Source organism: Kogia breviceps, chromosome 5 (assembly GCF_026419965.1).
Source record: "Kogia breviceps isolate mKogBre1 chromosome 5, mKogBre1 haplotype 1, whole genome shotgun sequence".
NCBI classification, from domain to species: Eukaryota; Metazoa; Chordata; class Mammalia; order Artiodactyla; family Physeteridae; genus Kogia; species Kogia breviceps.
In genome coordinates, this window is record NC_081314.1 from 66289943 (window position 1) to 66309384 (window position 19442).

Below are 19442 nucleotides of genomic sequence, written 5' to 3' on the forward strand. Positions count from 1 at the left end.
GGGACAAACATGTGGCCCTGAGGAGAGTGGGAAGTAAGCTGAGGTTGAGAAAATGGTAAATATCTGGTTTGGGCAACCCTATGGGGGGATCATGAGACTTAAGAAATATGTTGTTTTGTTTTGTTTTGTTTTTGTTTCTGGTGGCACGCGGGCCTCTCACTGTTGTGGCCTCTCCCGTTGCGGAGCACGGGCTCCGGACGTGCAGGCTCAGCAGCCATGGCTCACAGACCCAGCCACTCCGCGGCACGCGGGATCTTCCTGGACCAGGGCACAAACCCATGTCCCCTGCATCAGCAGGCAGACTCCCAACCACTGCACCACCAGGGAAGCCAAGGAATATGTTTGTCTAAACCATTTCCTGCAGCCCACAAGGTCCCTGTCTGCTCTGATATCATCTGCTTAGCAACTATATCTCCTCCCTCTTTCTGCACAGCTTGTTTCATTCTAACCACATGTGCCAAGTTTTTCCTGTTTTTAATTCATTCATCATGTATTACTGAGGACCTGCCATGTACCAAGCACTGTCCACATGCTGGAGGTTTGGTGGTAAACAAAGCAGGCAAAAATTCCTGCCCTCACAAAGCTTACATTTTAGTAGGAGACACAGGCAATAAACAAATATGTAGATAATATAATATCTTACACGGTGAGAGCTACGGAGAAAAATCAAACAGGGAGAAGAGGGCGGGGAGCACTGGTGGAGGAGCTGCTATTTTAAATAGGGTAGTGAGAGAAGGGCTCACTGAGAAGGTGCTGGCCATGCTGTGCAGAACAGTTAACACAGCAGCCTGAAACTGCTGTCCTTAGAAAGGCCTGCTTGCAAGGTTGGTCCTCAGCTGGCATCTGGGAAAGTCAGGAGGGTTCCTATCATCCTTAATCAGAATGGCTCATGGTATCTGAACTGTTTGTGCAAACAATATGTTTTATGCTGAAGATCTGCTTTCTTCTTCTGGGATTCCGGAATTCTGGTATACGCCAGTCAGAGGCCACCAACATGACTAGCCCCCAACAAAAACTCTGGGCACTAAGCCCCTAAAGAGCTTCCCCGACAGACAACATTTTACAATGATGTTGCAGGCCATAGTTGGCAGCACTAAGTGCATCCTGTGGGACTCCAATGGGAAAGGACCCTTGGAAGGCTGGTCTCTTCCAGACTTTGCCCCATGCACCTCTTCCCTCTGCTGATTTTGCTTGGTATCCTTTCACTGTAATAAACCATAACCATAGCATAATTATATGCTGAGTCCTATGAGCTCTCCTAGCAAATCTTCAAACCTGGGCGTGGTCCTGGGGACCCTTGACACAGGAGCCAAGATGTGAAGTGAGGGACAACCATGCAGCACTCGGCTGAAAGATGGGGGCATGTTTGACACGTTCAGGTAGCAGGAGGAAGCTACTGTGGCCGCAGCAGAGGAAGCAAGGAGGAAAGGAGGAGACATGATCAGAGAGGATAGAGGGGAATCTGACCAGGGAGGGCCTTGCTGCCATTGTGGACACTTTGTCTCTTATTCATTGTGACATGGGATGCACTGGAGGGTTTCGAAAACAGGACCTCATTCATATTTTTGAAAGGATCACTTCAGCTGTGGTGTCAAGAATGCTAGAAAAGAGGGAAAGCAAGGAGACCAGTTAGGGGGCTACTGCAGTAATCCAGGTAAGAGGTGTGGCTGTAACAAGGCTGGCAACCAAACCAGCTCCTATCTCAGCACCCTTCCCTGAGATGCTCCTCCCAGGTGTAAGCTCTTAGCTCAGCCCCTCCCAGGCCCTCTCCCTCACTTTGTTTTCATTTTTTAACAGCACTTACTTCTACCTGAAAGTATTTTCTTTCTCTACTTTAATGTATGATTCCTCTCTCTTCCACCCATATGCCCACCAATACATGAGCTCCATGAGATCACTTAGTAGGCATCCCATAAGTATTTGGTCAATAAGATAAAAGAATAAATGAACCAACGAACTAGGGGATGCAGTGGTCTGCTTGGCTAGAATTGTGTGAACAACACTGACTTGAGTCAAGACAGATGACTGCCACGTTCCCCAAAGGCCTCCAGGACAGAAGGCCCACACACACCCTTGCTGACCAGGTTGAGCATGCAAGGTGCCACATGTGCCCTGGTTTAGCTTTTTATAGTAACACTAGGAAACATGGTGACTCCAGGTGATGACAACCTGCCCCTCTCTTAATTTACAGTGGTGTACGATTTCAACAATTTCAAAACCCCTGCCCCCTACCCAGTCAATCATTCGCCAAGCCCCACAGAGCACACCTCCTTCTAAATCCGTTTTGAACTCAGCCCTTCCCTACCACCTCCTTGTCACTGTGTGTTCAGACCTTGGTGCTTTCTGACTGGGACAGCTGGTCTCCTTGATTTCCTTCAGGCTCTCCTTCAAATCACGCTCCACACTACTGACAAAATGGCAACTCCATCACGACGCCTTTTCCTGTCTACATCACTCCCGAGCCTCAAATCCTTTCCTGGTTCCCTACTGTCTTCAGGAAGAAGTTCAAACCCCTGACCAATGCACAGAAGGCCTTTCACTATCTGGCTCATATCTGTGGCTCCTCCTCCTTCACTCTGTCACCCCATCCTCTGCTGTAACTGGACTAATGACTCCCTTGTAGTCCCCCAAATATTCAGGCAGCTTCAGGCCTCCATGCCTTCTCTACTTGCTCTCTCTGCCTAGAAAACCCCATCCTTTCCCCATCACCCCTCCCCCTACCTCTTCCCCTACCTTTCCCCTACTCCCCCCACCCCACCGTGTACCCACACTACTCTGTAACTAACTCCAAATCACCCTTCAGAGTTCATCTTCTTCAGGAAACGTCCTCAGTCTCCACCATTTTATTTTGATGCCCCTCCTCTGTGCTCCCATAACACCCTAGGCCTTTCTTGATCAGAGCATGAACTTGACTACGTTGTGGTCAGTTATCTATCGCCCACACTATGCCACAGACCCTTGTGGGCATGCACCAGCTCTCATTCAACTTAAATAATACACAGCACATATTAGGTACTTAAGAACAAATGATTGTTGTGCAAAACAAAAAAAGGAGTAATGATATGGGAATAAAAAGACATGAATCAAGCAGTGGCTATTTAAAAGAACTCAGGGATAAATACTCAGTGCACTTGTTCTAAACAGCAAAGGCCCAGCCGCACTTGGTCACCATCGCTCAAAGGAGGTTAGAATGCTAATTCCTTGGGCAGTGATTTTTGACTTTTTTGCTCACTGCTGTGTCCTCAGAACTCAGAGCAGTATGTGGTATGGTAGGAGATCAATACGTATTTGCAGAATGAATATAAGAATGAATGAGACACTCTTACTAGAACTGCTCAGTCACTGAAGGTTGAACCTAGGAAATATTCTGCAGCCCAGAATTTACCCCACCACCTCTGTTATTAACAAAAACATCTAACATTCACTGAGAGCTTACTATATGCCAGGTACTGTTTCAGATGCTTACATCAATGATTCCTTTTACTCTTCACAACAAACCTTTAATGTAGGTGCTGTTTTACAAAAGAAGAGTGGAGACACAATGGCCCAAGGTGACCCGGGTAGGAAAGAGAAGAGCCAGGCTTCAAACTCAAGCAGTCTGGCTCCAAAATCTGGCTGCAGCCAACACACACAGAGAAAAATGGCTGTGCTTGTCCTGCCTGAGCTTAGAGACCTCATTTGTTTAACTGAACCTGTCTGACTTTAGTCAAATACAGAAACATGAAAACTTGGCCAGTAAATCTCTGTTGATTCTTGTTTTTTTTAAATTCCAGCTGCCTAATTTATTAAGAATAGCACAAGTTTTCTGGACCTGGGGAATTTCAGCACAGGATGCTCCCCAGGGTACCTGTGGCAGTCACAGCTGCGTCCCTGCGGCATGCAGCATCTCACCCTTCAGAATTGTTCTTAAAACTCTTGAGATGTTGGAGGAAAGATGTCCATAACAGGTCCAAATGGATTTTGGGAAGAGATCCATAAATACAATACAGAATTCACCACCGGATGGCTGGAAAATTACTATACTGAAATGAATGGATAATAATAATAGCTTCTAAGCTCTGACCACCTACTACGTTCCAGGCACTCTCTAAGTCCTTACTATACATCATCTATTCATTTCATCTTCCCAGGGACTCTTGTGAGATAGGAATTATTACCCACTTTACAGATGAGAGGGTATGTTCAGAAAGGCTAAGAAACTTGACTAGGGTCACACAGTTGGTAGCTGTTAGAGCCGGGATTTGAATCCTTCTAACTCCAAAGCCTGTGTCTTGCCACCTTCCAGCCTATGTGGCCTCCCCACATCTGCTAGAATAATGGCTGCCCATTATTATTAATGCAGTAATTATTATTAATGACTATCAAATCCTTCAGTTGGCTGCCAAGAACTTTACTGTAAAATCTCCAAATTGCATTTTATTTTTCAGTCTATATAGCTTCTGCTCAAGATAATCAGGCAACAAAACCTCCAAAGTAAAAAGAAATAATGAGAAAGAAATGGCTGAAATCAGGTACTCTGATCATAAGCCTGCCTGGCATCTTTCAGATGCTAAAAATTTCAGAAGGCTGGTCAAGTTGCAACATGTAATTCAGAAACCTTTATTGTAATAGCAGCTTATTTTTCCCCCAGGACTCTATTGCTGTAACAGATGAAAGCTGGACATGTTTATTCTGGAAGAAAATGGTGAAGAAGGGGCGATACTGCTGTATCAAGGAACCCAGGACAGACCCACAGATAATGGCATAGGAATGGAATGCATGTGGAAGAGGGTCAGGTGAAACAAGAAAGGCAGAAACTTAATGGTTGTTGAAGCTGAGCTGTAGACACATGGGAGTTCCTTGTACTCGTCAATCTACTTTTTTGCGTGCTTGAAAATTTCCATTTAAAAAAAAAGTCATGCCCCTCCAGCTAGATTACATCCCTAGGAGGTTAATGATCTAGGTTCCATGCCTTCTTGGACACAGTAGTGTAACTGCTGGCCCCTGGCCTTGGAGGGAGATGTCAAGGCTGAGAAAGGATTGGGTCTCCCTGTTTTGTCCTGGTCTGTTCCTTGTTGGCCGATCAGCAAAGGTCCCAGTATACCTTACAGCCAAAACCCTATAGAAAATTCTGCTTTTAAAGAAGTACGAAGGGTACTGGAACCATTGTTTCTCAGAATTAGAGATGAGCACTCAAAAGACGATTAAACCCTCAAACCAGAAGAGGGTAAAAGAACAGGCTCCACTCTGGTTAGTGAGTTGGCTCAGAGCCTACCCATGAGGATGATGCCACTGCACAGAGTAAGGGGTTGGCAACAACCCAGAAATCAGTGTGTGGCTCTGCTGAAAGGGAAGCTGACCCCTGGGTGCTGAGTGAAGGACAAACCTCAAGCAGGTTTTGGTGGCTTCTACCCAAACATTACCTTTTTCCTGTAACACTTTACAGGACAAATGGAAAGATTAGCCAAGCCCATATCACTTGAAGAAACAATGCCGCTTACAAATCTGAGTGAAGACATGTTTAAAAAGTGCTGGTTATGATACGATAGCTTTATTTGGTTCACCCAAAGGCAGAGGAATAGGTCTACTGCATCCTTTAGCAAATAAGTAAAAAACAGGGTAAGCAAGGCACAGGATGGGTAAAACCAATCTGCCTGGGCTCTGTGGGTTGTAGGTTAGCCCAGCTGTTTAGGAATGCTGCCTGTGAAAGATGCCCCATGACCATAGGTTTTGCCCCTACCTCCGGTCAGAGATTTTTAAAGTATGTACCAAAGATCACAAGTCCAAGGAGGTGGGCAGAAGAGAAGATGTGAATGCTGTCATGCAGATCCACCCCCAGTATTTAAAACCCAACCCAGAGCACCATCCAATGGCTTCCCGTTCCACTGAGAATAAAATCCAGTCCTCACCACCATTGCTCCCACCTGTGTTCTCCTGTCTCATTATGTTCCATTCACATTCCTTGGGCCCCCAGCCTCGTTCCCACCTCAAGACCTTTGTACTTGAAGCTCCTCTGCCTTGACTGCTATTCCCTAAATCTTTGCATGGCTATACAGATCTCAGATCAAAGGTCTGAGAGGCCTTTCCTAACTACTAAAGTAGCAACCCCCCCAGTCACTTTCTATCATGTCCTGTTATTTTCTTCATCCCACTTGTCACTATCTGATATGATTATTTAGTTGATTACTTTTCACTTGTCTGTCTCTCCCCAGTAGAATGTAACCTCCATGAAAGCAGGGTCTTGACGGTCTGGTTTGCCACTATAGCCACAGAATCTAGGACAAGGAATACCTGGTGATGAATGAGTACCTTCCTGGTAGGTCAGTAGCTACCTTGGTGAGATATATATATATGACACCATATTTATCAAACCAAAAATAAAGGTACTGGGCTTGATGAGGTATTTTTCCTCAAATATGAATGTATGTAAATGAAAATACACAGCATCTACATTTAATAAGGAGTTCACTTGAAAAAGATTAAAATTGCATAGAACTGGGACTATCTTGGAGCCTCTGAGATATATAATTATCAGATACATGAAATTCAATTTTTTTCATTGTTTAATAAACACTTCTGATGACTCATGCCTTTAGCACTAAAGCATTTAGTTGTCAACGATCATCAATAAGAGGAGTGCTCACCAGGGAAGAATGGGATTGCTGAGAGTCTGGGTGCACAGGTGGGTCTGTGTGTTCATGCATGTGCAAAAGCACCTCCAGCTCAGAATTCATAACTGACAGCTCTTAAAGCCAGAGTGGGCTTGGTTAACGTTTGTTACTATTCTCTGGGGAAGTATGTCTCTAACAATAATGTGAGTGTCAAAAGCCTAACTTTAATGTGTGTGTCAAACGCCTGGGGATCTTATTAACATGCAGATTCTGATTCTGAGGTGGGGCCTGAGATTTCCCCATATTTCTAATAAGTTCTCACTCAGGTGACAGCTTCTGGCCAGAGGATCACACGTTGAGAAGCAAATTTCTAGTACTACAAAATTACCATCTACCATAATCTAGAGGAAAGACACCTCTAGATTAGCTCAGAAAGGAAGTGGTAACCATAGAAGACTTAGTTCCCAAGAGACAAAAATATAGAGAACCCAATTAAAGAAAAGCAGAAAGGAACTTCTCTGGAAAGAGATGACTGGGTTTTCTTAAATTCATAATAAGCCAAATTTGTAAGGACTTAAGATAGACTCACTCCTAAGTGCTGATTTGTGTACAGATCTGGGAAACTGTTTAACTCTGGTATGAGAATCTGAAACATATATTCCTTTCAAGTTCCTTTACAAGTTTGATATTTACAACTCTTTCAGCATGAGAAAGCAGAAAGCTTTGCCAACTCTCTGTAGCAACAGAACTAATGTGGACCAATTTCCCCCTTTCCCCCATCTTGCCTATTATAAAACTAGTTATTTTTCTCTGGTTTGCCCTTTAAAAGTTTCCCCTCCTTACCACCAACTCCTGCCCCAACCTCTGGCCCAGTGGGTAACATACCCAGTGTGACCTTACTTCCTGTTTTTCCCCCACTAGTCTGTCACTCCATGAATGGGCAGGGCCACCTGGAACTCTCACCCCACCGAAGCCTCCAGCCTCAACTGGGTGCTCTGGCAGCCTTAACAGAACTCTCACTGCCCTCATCATTCCTCATAGTTGTTAATGTGCATATCTCCCTGGAGACCTGGGGTGAGCGCGAGGTCACTGAAAAGGCAGGATTTGGGCATTACTGTGTCTTTCGGCAACCTTCTAGCAATAATGAGTGGCCATGATCTGTCACCATCCACAGTGACCCTCTTCCTAGTCCACAAAAATGGCAAAAAAACAAACCTGGCCTTCTCCTTCCAGTTTTTTGTATTCCTTAAGAAGTTGCTCCACACGCATCGCACTGTCTCCGATGTCTGTAAACTCTGCTTGCTCTGCCAACAAGTTGTCCAGGGCAAGCTTAACCTACAAGACACATTAGAAAAGCCCAGACATAAGCCAATGGACACCCATCTGGAGGTATAGGTTTGTTATACTCTAGACAACTTGAAAATCCAAAAAGGATTCAGGACATATGTGTATCTATATAGATTTTTTTTTTTCTACAGCTCATCAGCTTTCAGATTAAGCTGAGGGTGCTGAGACACATGTGGATGGAATATTAAAGCTACACTGAATCAAAAAGGAAGGTAAACCATCACTGAAATACCATGTATGCCAACAGGAAAATGGGATTCTAGTACATTGCTACCCACTGAAAAGGTGAGAAGAGGAATCAAAGATATAAGGAGGGGACTGAATTGCGGAGGGGAGGAAAGCCCGATGCCCAGAGTTCAAGGGCGAAGAGAGCACCCGAAGTCACTGAAACATAACGGAAGTTTCATTAAACAAGAAAATAATACCTTACAAAAATTGTGTTCAAAGTGCTGTAGTTGTAGGCATTGATTAAGTTTCAGGTGATGCTCAGACCAGAACTGACTAAAGGCTTTTTCTGTTTCATTCAACTGAACTAATAACCTGTCAAGAAAGAACAAGAAAGGGCATGCAGTCAGCATTCATTTCCACAGGCTCATGGAGATAACACCCATGTTTTTAGTCAGTGTTATTAATTGTGATAATCTCCTTATTATGAAGTCTGTGTCACCTATGACTTTCTCCTAGTTCAGCTGGTTTCCACATTTCCCATTTTTAATCAGGACATCCTTAGGACTAGGCAGAAACTTCACTTCAGATGCAGCTGCTATGCTTTAAAACGTACCCCAGGTAACCTTACCTTTCTCTCTATTTCTTTCCACCTAAGAAGACAGGTGTGCAAAGCACAGCACCCAACCAAACTATGGTTATTTGGCAATGAAGCTCAGTAAATACTACCATCTTCCTTGACATCCTGGGATGAAAGCAGATCATAGGAAGAGGGAATGCCATTCTCATAAAAAGGTCTCTGCAAATGGTTGCCAGAAGGATACCATGGTTTTTCCTTCATTATCTCAAATATTCTTCATTCGTGACCCCACCAAGACCCATAAGCAGCTGTTCCAATCTGTTCTTGGTTGTTTCAGATCATCTGGTTCTATGTATTCTCTCCTGAAAAAGCAGATTCCACCCCTCTCACTCACCTTTCCATGGTAGCTACATTCTCAGCTTCATTGAGACTGAGTTTGCTGGTGGGACTTTTGGTTGCTTGTTCTTGAATACATGACAGCAATGTGGTCCCTTGCTTTCCAAGTAATTTTAGCTCATCCTAGAGAAAGGAAAATACAGTCTCTCTTAGAAGGAGTTAAAAGCAAATTCTAAAAAAAAATAAAATAAATAAAAAGCAAATTCTAGGTAGATTTGAGGTGAGGAAAATGGTAGCTCAGTATATTTTTATTATGTAGCAAATTAAATGCTAAAGAAGTCAAGCTATAGCTTTTAAAATTGATTAATTTATTCCTAAATAGGTAATACATACACGATACAAAATTCAAAATATACAAAAGGGTACATATTGAAAACATCAAGTCTGTGTCCACAGCCCATTCACTTTCCCGTTCCAAAAGCAACAACTGTTAAGTTTTTGTGTGTATCTCAAGTTGCTGTAAATTAAAAACAATTAGTTAATAAAATCTGGTTTTAATCCAAGATAGTGACCAGAAACAAGTAAATGACAGATATCAAATGTTAAGTGCTGGAAAACACCATGCAATAATAAGGTAATCATTGCTAGTTGACCATAAAAAAAAATTTCATCTGGTCTCATCAATAAACACCTGGCAGTCCTGCCCCAGAGTGTGGCCTTGTTCAGTTATCAAAGTTCAGCAGAGATGGGCAGCAATTTCAATTTGACAAGGAAAGATTCATATTTCCAAGGCAATTCTATTCTCCTATTTTTACATAGGGACTTTAGGGCATTGCAACTGGGGAAGATGTCAGCCTATCTCTTTCCAAATCCAGTGGCTCTAGTCCTCTACTCACATAATACAGGTGGTGTCTCAATGCCCTGAGCATTAAGCATAAGGTTAGCCAAAAGGGGTGGAGCCTGGCCTAGAATTTTGCTGCTGAGAGTTTTGGGTTTTGTTCCTGGGTCACTCAGGATGCTCGTTTGGTATGCCCTGAAGGTAAGAATAGGCCCATAGTTACAAAACAATCTCCTCAATGCACATGAACACTAAATCTCTTTCTCCAGGCCCAGCCATCTCCAGTCTCACTGATGCAGAACTCATTCTCTGTGGGAGCAGTTTTATACTCTCCACTCCAGTCACACAGAAATCCAGGCCCTCTCAACCTTATGCCTTTGTGCCTCATCTCCCATCCCACTCCAATATTCACCCATTTGAAGGCTTCCATTACCTATACCCAGCCTCAAACTTGTCCCAAGATCTGGCTGATGATAGATTTGACTCCTCTGATCAAAATTCTTTGGACAGCCCCTGTGGCTCTGTCCTCTCCAGGTAATGCCCCAAGTCGGCCACTTGACTGGTATGCCTGCCTGGTAACTGGACATATTCCTTCTTCTCCACTCTCAGGTATCAGCCCTCATTTCTTATCTCATCAGTGCTCGTTAAATATTTGTAGGTTGGATGAATTAAAAATGGTCTAAAAGAAATTACATTGCAGATGGATAAAGACAAATAAGATATGGTGGGGGAGAAAAAAAGCACTCATTAGTAAGTGCTCTTAGCTTTTCCCTCCTCCTCCTCCCCATGAAAAAGGGTCTTAGCTTTTCTACTCAGTTTCTTAACTGCTTCTAAGCTTCCAGCATTCTAGCAGTCGTGTGGCATTAGCCATTATCTTATTTATATATATTTATACACACACTCACACACACAGGATGTGTGATACAGAATTGGGAGGAAAGATAGAGGGACCAAAGAAGAAGCATCTTGCTAGGGCAAGAAGGAGACATTGGGAGGGGAAACTTGGAAGAAAGATACAGCCAAACAGCTGCAGAATGTGAGGAAAGTATATGAGAGTGAAAAGATGAATCTTAGTAAGTGATGTCATACACTGTGTATTTCCTTTACATGGTTAAAAATACAAGGAAAGGGACTTCCCTAGTGGTCCAGTGGTTAAGACTCCGTGCTCCCAATGCAGGGGGCACAGGTTTGATCCCTGGCTGGGGAACTAAGATCCTGCATGCTGCACAGCATGGCCAAAAATAAATTTTAAAAAATACAAGGAAAAATTGTAACCTGGTTACACTTTGGGACCAGACCACATGGTCAGCTTCAGTAGGGTTACCAAAATCTGCCATAAACATGGAGGGAAAGAATAAGGAACTATGGTACTTCAACAGCATAAAGGTAAGTTGCCCAGCCCCAAAATGGAGTTTGTGAAATGCTCAAACAGTCCTGAGGCCGACTGTGGTCCAGGTTTTAATCTTTTAGTGGGTTAAATGGTTGCCAGAATCATGAGGAGGTCTTGTGGGTCCTAGGAAATGGGCCAGAATCTTTTAGTGGGTTAAAGGGTTGCCAGAATCATGAGGAGGTCTTGTGGGTCCTAGGAAATGGGCCAGGGAGGTAGAATGAAGCTCTCAAGGGATATAAATCTTTAATTCTTTTAACAACTGGTAGGGCTGTCCGAGTGTGTACTCATCATTATGGCTCCATCATTATGGAAACAAGCAGTTGGTCAGAAGAAGACCTACTTAGCAAGGCACTGGGGACTACTTCAGTGTCAAAAGAATTTAAATTTTCTGGGAGGAATTCTTTTCTGTGACAAGGGTAAGCATGAATGTAGACACATATTCATTCAGTTAAAATGTATTTACTATAAAGAACTATTTTTACATACCAGGCCCTGTGCTCGATTGTGTCATGGGCTGGGTGTGGAGGTAAGGCGTGAAGTAAAACAATCAGTCAGAGCCTAGAGAATACATGAATGCTTTATACTCCTTATTCCACTTTTAATACTTACCCTCTATCTGCCATTAAAAGTTAGCTCTACTATCTTGTGTTGTTTATAATGTTGACTAATGAATTTCAGAATCTGGCCTTTAAAATGCAAATCTTCACAATTTAGAGAAAAAAGTCCTTGAAAGAGATGAGACACCTCCTTTCCTCAGTAACTGCTGAGAGAGATCTCCCTGTGATATAAAACTAGATAAAAACACTGATTATTAGGGTATTAACATCAAAATACCCTATGGTATTTTGTATCTATTGAAATACCTATTGGTATTCATAAGAATTCCAATTCTGTCTTCCTGCGCAAAAACGAGACCTCTCTGCCTACCTCTTTCTAACTTATGTAGAGTTACTGCAAGTAGAGTTTGAACAAAGCATCTTTAAAAACTCTTAAAACTATAAAATTATTGCTAGGGCCTATGAAAATATCTTGTAATTTTTTTTAAAAGCAAAAGTTTTTTTAAAAGCTTTTCATTTAAAAAATTTTTTTTTAATTTATTTTTTGGCTGCGTTGGGTCTTCGTTGCTGCACGCAGGCTTTCTCTAGTTTTGGCAAGCGGGGGCTGGCTACTCTTCACTGCAGTGCACAGCCTTCTCATTATGGTAGCTTCTCTTGTTGCGGCGCATGGGCTCTACGTGCGCGGGCTTCAGTAGTTGCAGCGTGTGGGCTCAGTAGTTGTGGCCCGCGGGCTCAGTAGTTGTGGCTCACGGGCTCTAGAGCACAGGCTCAGTAGTTGTGGCACACGGGCTTACTTGCTCCACAGCATGTGGGATCTTCCTGGACCAGGGATCGAACCTGTGTCCCCTGCATTGACAGGCGGACCTGTCTTAACCACTGCATCACCAGGGAAGTCCCATAACTTGTAATTCTATTGATTACCTTCTTGATTATTTGTTACCATGGTAGTATTGATGGAATTGTCCTCTCTGAATACAAAACTGAATGAATACTGAATGGAACAAATACTGAATACTAAGTATTCATATTTGTAAAGATTGATCTGTCACATAACTGAAGGACCACTGGCACTTTCCTCTCCTCCTGCATGATGAGAAAAAGGCCTATGGCTCTTTTAACTTTCTTATTTTAACAACAACAACAAAAAATAGGAGTCTTATCCTAATTAAATGAACACATGGTACAGTGTCTTAGTTGACTAAAGCATCTGAGAGCCAAAGGCCAAGGCTCCATGTTTCTGGTCTAAATAAGACTGACAGAGAAGTGAGAATCACCCTCTTTGAGATGCAAGAGGGAGACTGCCTGCTTCTGTGAGCTGCCTCCAAAACCAGCAAGGAAAAAGACAATAGGGAGAGCTGTTTTGCTGAGAAAGAATTATGCAAGGCCATCAAAAACAGGGGAAGAAAGTACATATCTATATAGGTTGGTGGTTATTTTATTGATGTCTTAGGGCCCCAAAATCTCTTTTTTTAATTGAAATATAATTCATATATCATAAAATTCAACATTTTAAAGTGTATAATTCCATGTTTTTTTTCCAGAACATTTTCATCACCCCCCCCAAAAGAAATCCCATACCTATAAGCAGGCACTCTCCATTTCCCCCTCTTCTGAGCTCCCAGGAACCACTAATCTACCTGCTTTCTCTGTGGATTTACCTATTCTAGATATTTCATATAAATGGAATCATACAATATTTGGCTTTTTTGTGTTTGCTTCCTTCACTTTGTATAAGGCTTTCAAGGTTCATACATATTGTAGCATGCATCAGTACTTCATTCCTTTCAATGGCTGAATAATATTCCATTGTATGGATATACCACATTTTACTTATCCATTCCTTCATCGGTTGATGGATATATGGGCTGTTTCCACTTTTTGGATGTTATGAATAATGCTGCTATGAACATTCATGTATAACCTTTTGTGTGAAACGTTTTCTTTCTTTTTATTGGAGAATAATTGCTTTACAATGTTGTGTTAGTTTCTGCTGTACAATGAAGTAAATCTGCTATATGTATACCTATATCTCCTCCCTCCCACACTCCACATCCCACCCATCTAGGTCGCCACAGAGCACAGAGCTGAGCTTCCTGTGCTTTACAGCATGTTCCCGCTACCTATCTATTTTATATTTGGTACTGTATATATGTCAATCTTAATTTCCCAATTCGTCTCCCCCTCTCCTTCACTCCATGCCCACATCTCCGCTCTCTACATCAACATCTCTATTCCTGCCCTGCAAATAGGTTCATCTGTACCACTTTTCTAGATTCTCCATATATGCGTTAATATACGATATTTGTTTTTCTCTTTCTGCCTTACTTCACTCTGTATAACAGACTCTGGGTCCATCCACATCTCTACAAATGACCCAATTTCGTTCCTTTTTATGGCTGAGTAATATTCCATTGTATATATGTACCATGTCTCCTTTATCCATTCGACTGTTGTTGGACTTTTAGGTTGTTTGCATGTCCTGGCTATTGTAAATAGTGCTGCAATGAACATTGAGGTACATGTGTCCTTTTGAATTAGGGTTTTCTCAGGGTATATGCCCAGCAGGGGGATTGCTGGGTCATACGGTAGTTCTATTTTTAGTTTTCTAAGGAACCTCCATACTGTTCTCCATAGTGGCTGCATCAATCTACATTCCCACCAACAGTGCAAGAGGGTTCCCTTTTCTCCACACCCACTCCAGCATTTATTGTTTCTAGATTTTTTGATGATGGCAGTTCTGACCAGTGTGAGGTGATACCTCATTGTGGTTTTGATTTGCATTTCTCTAATGATAAGTGATGTTGAGCATCTTTTCATGTGTTTGTTGGCCATCTGTATGTCTTCTTTGGAGAAATGTCTATTTAGGTCTGCTGACCATTTTTGGATTGGGTTGTTTGTTTTTTTGATATTGAGCTGCATAAGCTCCTTGTATATTTTGGAGAGTAATCCTTTGTCAGTTGCTTTGTTTGCAAATATTTTCTCCCATTCTGAGGGTTGTCTTTTCATCTTGTCTTTTCATTTATGGCTTCCTTTGCTGTGCAAAACGTTTTGAGTTTCATTAGGTCCCACTTGTTTATTTGTGTTTTTACTTCCATTACTATAGGAGGTGGGTTAAAAAGGATCTTGCTGTGATTTATGTCATAGAATGTTCTGCCTATGTTTTCCTCTAAGAGTTTAATAGTGTCTGGCCTTACATTTAGGTCTTTAATCCATTTTGAGTTTATTTTTGTGTATGGTTACTTTAGCAAGTGTTCTAATTTCATTCTTTTACATGTATCTATCCAGTTTTCCCAGCACCACTTACTGAAGAGGCTGCCTTTTCTCTATTGTATATTCTTGCCTCCTTTGTCAAAGATAAGGTGACCATACATGCGTGGGTTTATTTCTGGGCATTCTATCCTGTCCCACTGATCTATATTTCTGTTTTTGTGCCAGTACCATACTGTCTTGATTACTGTAGCTTTGTAGTATAGTCTGAAGTCAGGGAGCCTGATTCCTCCAGCTCCTTTTTACTTTCGCAAGATTGCTTTGGCTATTCAGAGTCTTTTGTGTTTCCATACAAATTGTAAACTTTTTTGTTCTAGTAAGAATGCCATTGGTAATTTGATAGGGATTACAATGAATCTGTAGATTGCTTTGGGTAGTATAGTCATTTTCACAACATTGATTCTTCCATCTGCTTATGTCATCTTTGATTTCTTTCATCAGTGTTTTATAATTTTCTGAGTACAGGTCTTTTGCCTCCTTAGGTAGGTATATTCCTAGGTATTTTATTCTTTTTGTTGCAGTGGTAAATGGGAGTGTTTCCTTAATTTCTCTTTCTGATTTTTCATTGTTACTGTATAGGAATGCTAGAGATTTCTGTGCCTTAATTTTGTATCCTGCAACCTTACCAAATTTATTGATTAGTTCTAGTAGTTTTCTGGTGACATCTTTAGGATTTTCTATGTATAGTATCATGTCACCTGCAAACGGTGACAGTTTTACTTCTTTTTTTCCAACTTGTACTCCTTTTATTTCTTTTTCTTCTGATTGCCACGGCTAGGACTTCCAAAGCTATGTTGAATAAGAGTGGCGAGAGTGGACATCCTCGTCTTGTTCCTGATCTTAGTGGAAATGCTTTCAGTTTTTCACCACTGAGAATGATGTTTGCTGTGGGTTTGTCATATATGACCTTTCTTATGTTGAGGTAGGTTTCCTCTATGCCCATTTTCTGGAGAGTTTTTATCATAAATGGGTGTTGAATTTTGTCAGACACTTTTTCGGCATCTATTGAGATGATCATATGGTTTTTATTCCTTAATTTGTTAATATGGTGTATCACATTGATTGATTTGCATATACTGAAGAATCCTTGCATTCCTGGGATAAATCTCACTTGATCATGTTGTATGATCCTTTTAATGTGTTGTTGCATTCTGTTTGCTAGTATTTTGTTGAGGGTTTTGCATCTATGTTCATCAGTGATACTGGTCTGTAAATTTCTTTTTTTGTGATATCTTTGTCTGGTTTTGGTATCAGGGTGACGGTGGCCTCGTAGAATAGATTTGGGAGTATTCCTCCCTCTGCAACTTTTTGCAAGAGTTTGAGAAGGATAGGTGTTAGCTCTTCTCTGAATGTTTGATAGAATTCGCCTGTGAAGCCACCTGGTCCTGGACTTTTGTTTGGTGGAAGATTTTTAATTACAGGTTCAATTTCATTACTTATGATGGGTTTGTTTATATTTTCTAATTCTTCCTGGTTCAGCCTTGGAAAATTGTACCTTTCCAAGAATTTGTCCATTTCTTCAAGGTTGTCCATTTTATTGGCATATAGTTGTTTGTAGTAGTCTTTTATAATTCTTTGTATTCCTGTTTTGTCAGTTGTCATTTCTCCTTTTTCTTTTCTAATTTTATTGATTTGTGTCCTCTCCCTTTTCTTCTCGATGAGTCTGGCTAAAGGTTTATCAATTTCGTTTATCTTCTCAAAGAACCAACTTTTAGTTTTATTGATCTCTGCTATTGTTTTCTTTGTTTCTATTTCATTTATTTCTGCTCTGATCTTTATGATTTCTTTCCTTCTACTGACTTTGGGTTTTCTTTGCCCTTCTTTCTCTAGTTGTTTTAAGTGTAGGATTAGATTGTTTATTTGAGGTTTTTCTTGTTTCTTGAGGTGAGATTTTATTGCTGTAAATTTCCCTCTTAGAACTGCTTTTGCTGAGTCCTATAGGTTTTGGGTCATCGTGTTTTCGTTGTCATTTGTTTCTATGTATTTTTTAATTTCCTCTTTGATTTCTTCAGTGATCTCTTGGTTGTTCAGTAGTGCACTGTTTTGCCTCCATATATTTGTGTTTTTTACCGTTTTTTTTCCTGTAATTGATTTCTAATCTCATAGCGTTGTGGTCAGAAAAGATGCTTGATACGAATTCAATTTTCTTAAATTTTCTGAGGCTTAATTTGTTACCCAAGATGTGATCTATCCTGGAGAATGTTCCATGTGCACTTGAGAAGAAAGTGTGTTCTGCCACTTTTGGGTGGAATGTCCTATAAATATCAATTAAGTCTATCTGATCTATTGTGTCATTTAAAGCTTGTGTTTCCTTATTTATTTTCTGTTTGAATGATCTATCCATTGGTGTAAGTGGGGTGTTAAAGTCCCCTACTATTATTTTGTTTCTGTCAATTTCCCCTTTTTTGATGGTAAACATTTGCCTTATGTATTGAGGTGTTCCTATGTTGGGTGTACGAACATTTATAATTGTTATATCTTCTTCTTGGATTGATTCTTTGATCATTATGTAGTGTCCCTCCTTATCTCTTGTAACAGTCTTTTTTTTAAAGTCTATTTTATCTGATATGAGTATTGCTACTCCAGCTTTCTTTTGATTTTCATTTGCATGGAGTATCTTTTTCCATCCCTTCACTTTCAGTCTGTATGTGTCCCTTGGTCTGAAGTGGGTCTCTACAAGAGACAGCATATATATGGGTCTTGCTTCTGTATCCATTCAGCCAGTGTGTGTCTTTTGGTTGGAGCATTTAATCCATTTATAGTCAAGGTTATTATTGATATGTATGTTCCTATTACCATTTTCTTAATTGTTTTGGGTTTGCTTTTGTGGGTCTTTTTCTTCTCTTGTGTTTCCTGCCTAAAGAAGTTCCTTTAGCATTTGTTGTAAAGTTGGTTTGGTGGTGCTGAATTCTCTTAGCTTTTGATTGTCTGTAAAGCTTTTGATTTCTCCATCAAATCTGAATGAGATCCTTGCTGGGTAGAGTAATCTTGGTTATGGATTTTTCTATTTCATCACTTTAAGTATATCCTGACACTCCCTTCTGGCCTGCAGAGTTTCTGCTGAAAAATCAGCTGATAACCTTATGGGGATTCCTTTGTGTGTTATTTTTTGCTTTTCCCTTGTTACTTTTAGTATTTTTTCATTTAATTTAATATTTGTTAGTTTGATTAATATGTCTTTGTGTGTTTTCCTAGGGTTTATCCTGTATGGGACTGGTTGATTGCAGAGGCAACTATGTACTTATGTGAAGTACATAAGGGCTCTCAAAGATCCCCTAGAGAAAGGCAGTGAAGAAATCAAACCAAATCTCTTAATGCTGTGCTGTTCAGACAAAAACTCTCTGGGCTGGGAGGAAGCCTTAAATCATACACTGTAACTTATATAGATATTTAAATAGATTTAAAAGTTCAGGGTTCTGAGGATGAATCTTACACTATTTTTTCACTTGGAAAAGATGCTTTCCAAATGAATAAAAAAATTCAACTATCTATAGAAACTTTGGTTTTAAAAAATAGGAAAATACTCAAATAAAAATAAAGATAAAATTATGTAAAATAATCACAAAAACTACTAAGTTATTCATAAAAGTTTAAATAGTATTCCTTTTTTGTAATATAAACTCTTTCTCTCTCTAAAGCTTTTTTGGATGAGAAAAAGGAAAAATCTAAACCTAGTTTAATGATTTTGGAATTTTTGCTTCTAATTTATATGATATGAAACAAAGAAGTCAAATTTGACTTACATACATAGTGTTTTAATTCCAAGAACAGCTGGCCACCATGAAGCAGAAAATGACCTTACTCCATCTTGGAGACTGGTTCTTTCCTTCCCTTTCCCTTTGTGGAACTCTTGGCCTGTGTAGAGATGACAGAACACCCACTCATCTGCCTTCCCTGGGAACCCTCACTGCATATACAGCAGGATCTGAATGGCTGGTTTTACCCCTCAGATATGTATCCTCATCTAAAATCCAATTTGTTTTCACCTTTTCCCCAGAGGCCTCCCTGATTGGCCACAATGTCATCTTGATGATTCTGCTCTGCAACGTCTCCCAACCCTTCTTGGAATGAGGCACAGAACACACTTGCTCATGAGCCCAGGCTGGAACTCTGATGCTCAACATCACACCTATATACTAACTGACTGCTCTGTAGGCTCCTGTGGTCTGTGACCTGTGGGCGTGGATCACCAACCCTTTTCTAGCAGTCTTCAAAGAGGCACCCTTGACCCAGCCTTTCACACCCCATGCCGTCTCTTCCAAGAAACATGGGAGGTGAACTTGGCCAATATGTTTGGCAAAGAAAATGGTCAAGCTTCTCGGAGGCATTTCCAGGGAAAATTCCAGGATGCTTTCAGGCTTCTACAGTTTCA

The 19442-nt window shown here is 41.0% G+C and overlaps 1 protein-coding gene across 4 annotated transcripts in view; it reads right to left on the minus strand.

Moving 5' to 3' along the window:
• MCF2L2 (MCF.2 cell line derived transforming sequence-like 2) overlaps window positions 1-19442 on the minus strand; it is a 239805-nt gene that overhangs the window by 133324 nt on the left and 87039 nt on the right. For all 4 annotated transcript variants that reach the window (XM_067034104.1, XM_067034103.1, XM_067034105.1 and 1 more), the window contains 3 exons: window positions 9077-9201; window positions 8363-8477; window positions 7806-7925 (listed from right to left, as the gene is read on the minus strand). In XM_067034104.1, the coding sequence (XP_066890205.1) occupies window positions 7806-7925; window positions 8363-8477; window positions 9077-9201 (360 nt within the window). The remainder of the gene's footprint in view (window positions 1-7805; window positions 7926-8362; window positions 8478-9076; window positions 9202-19442) is intronic.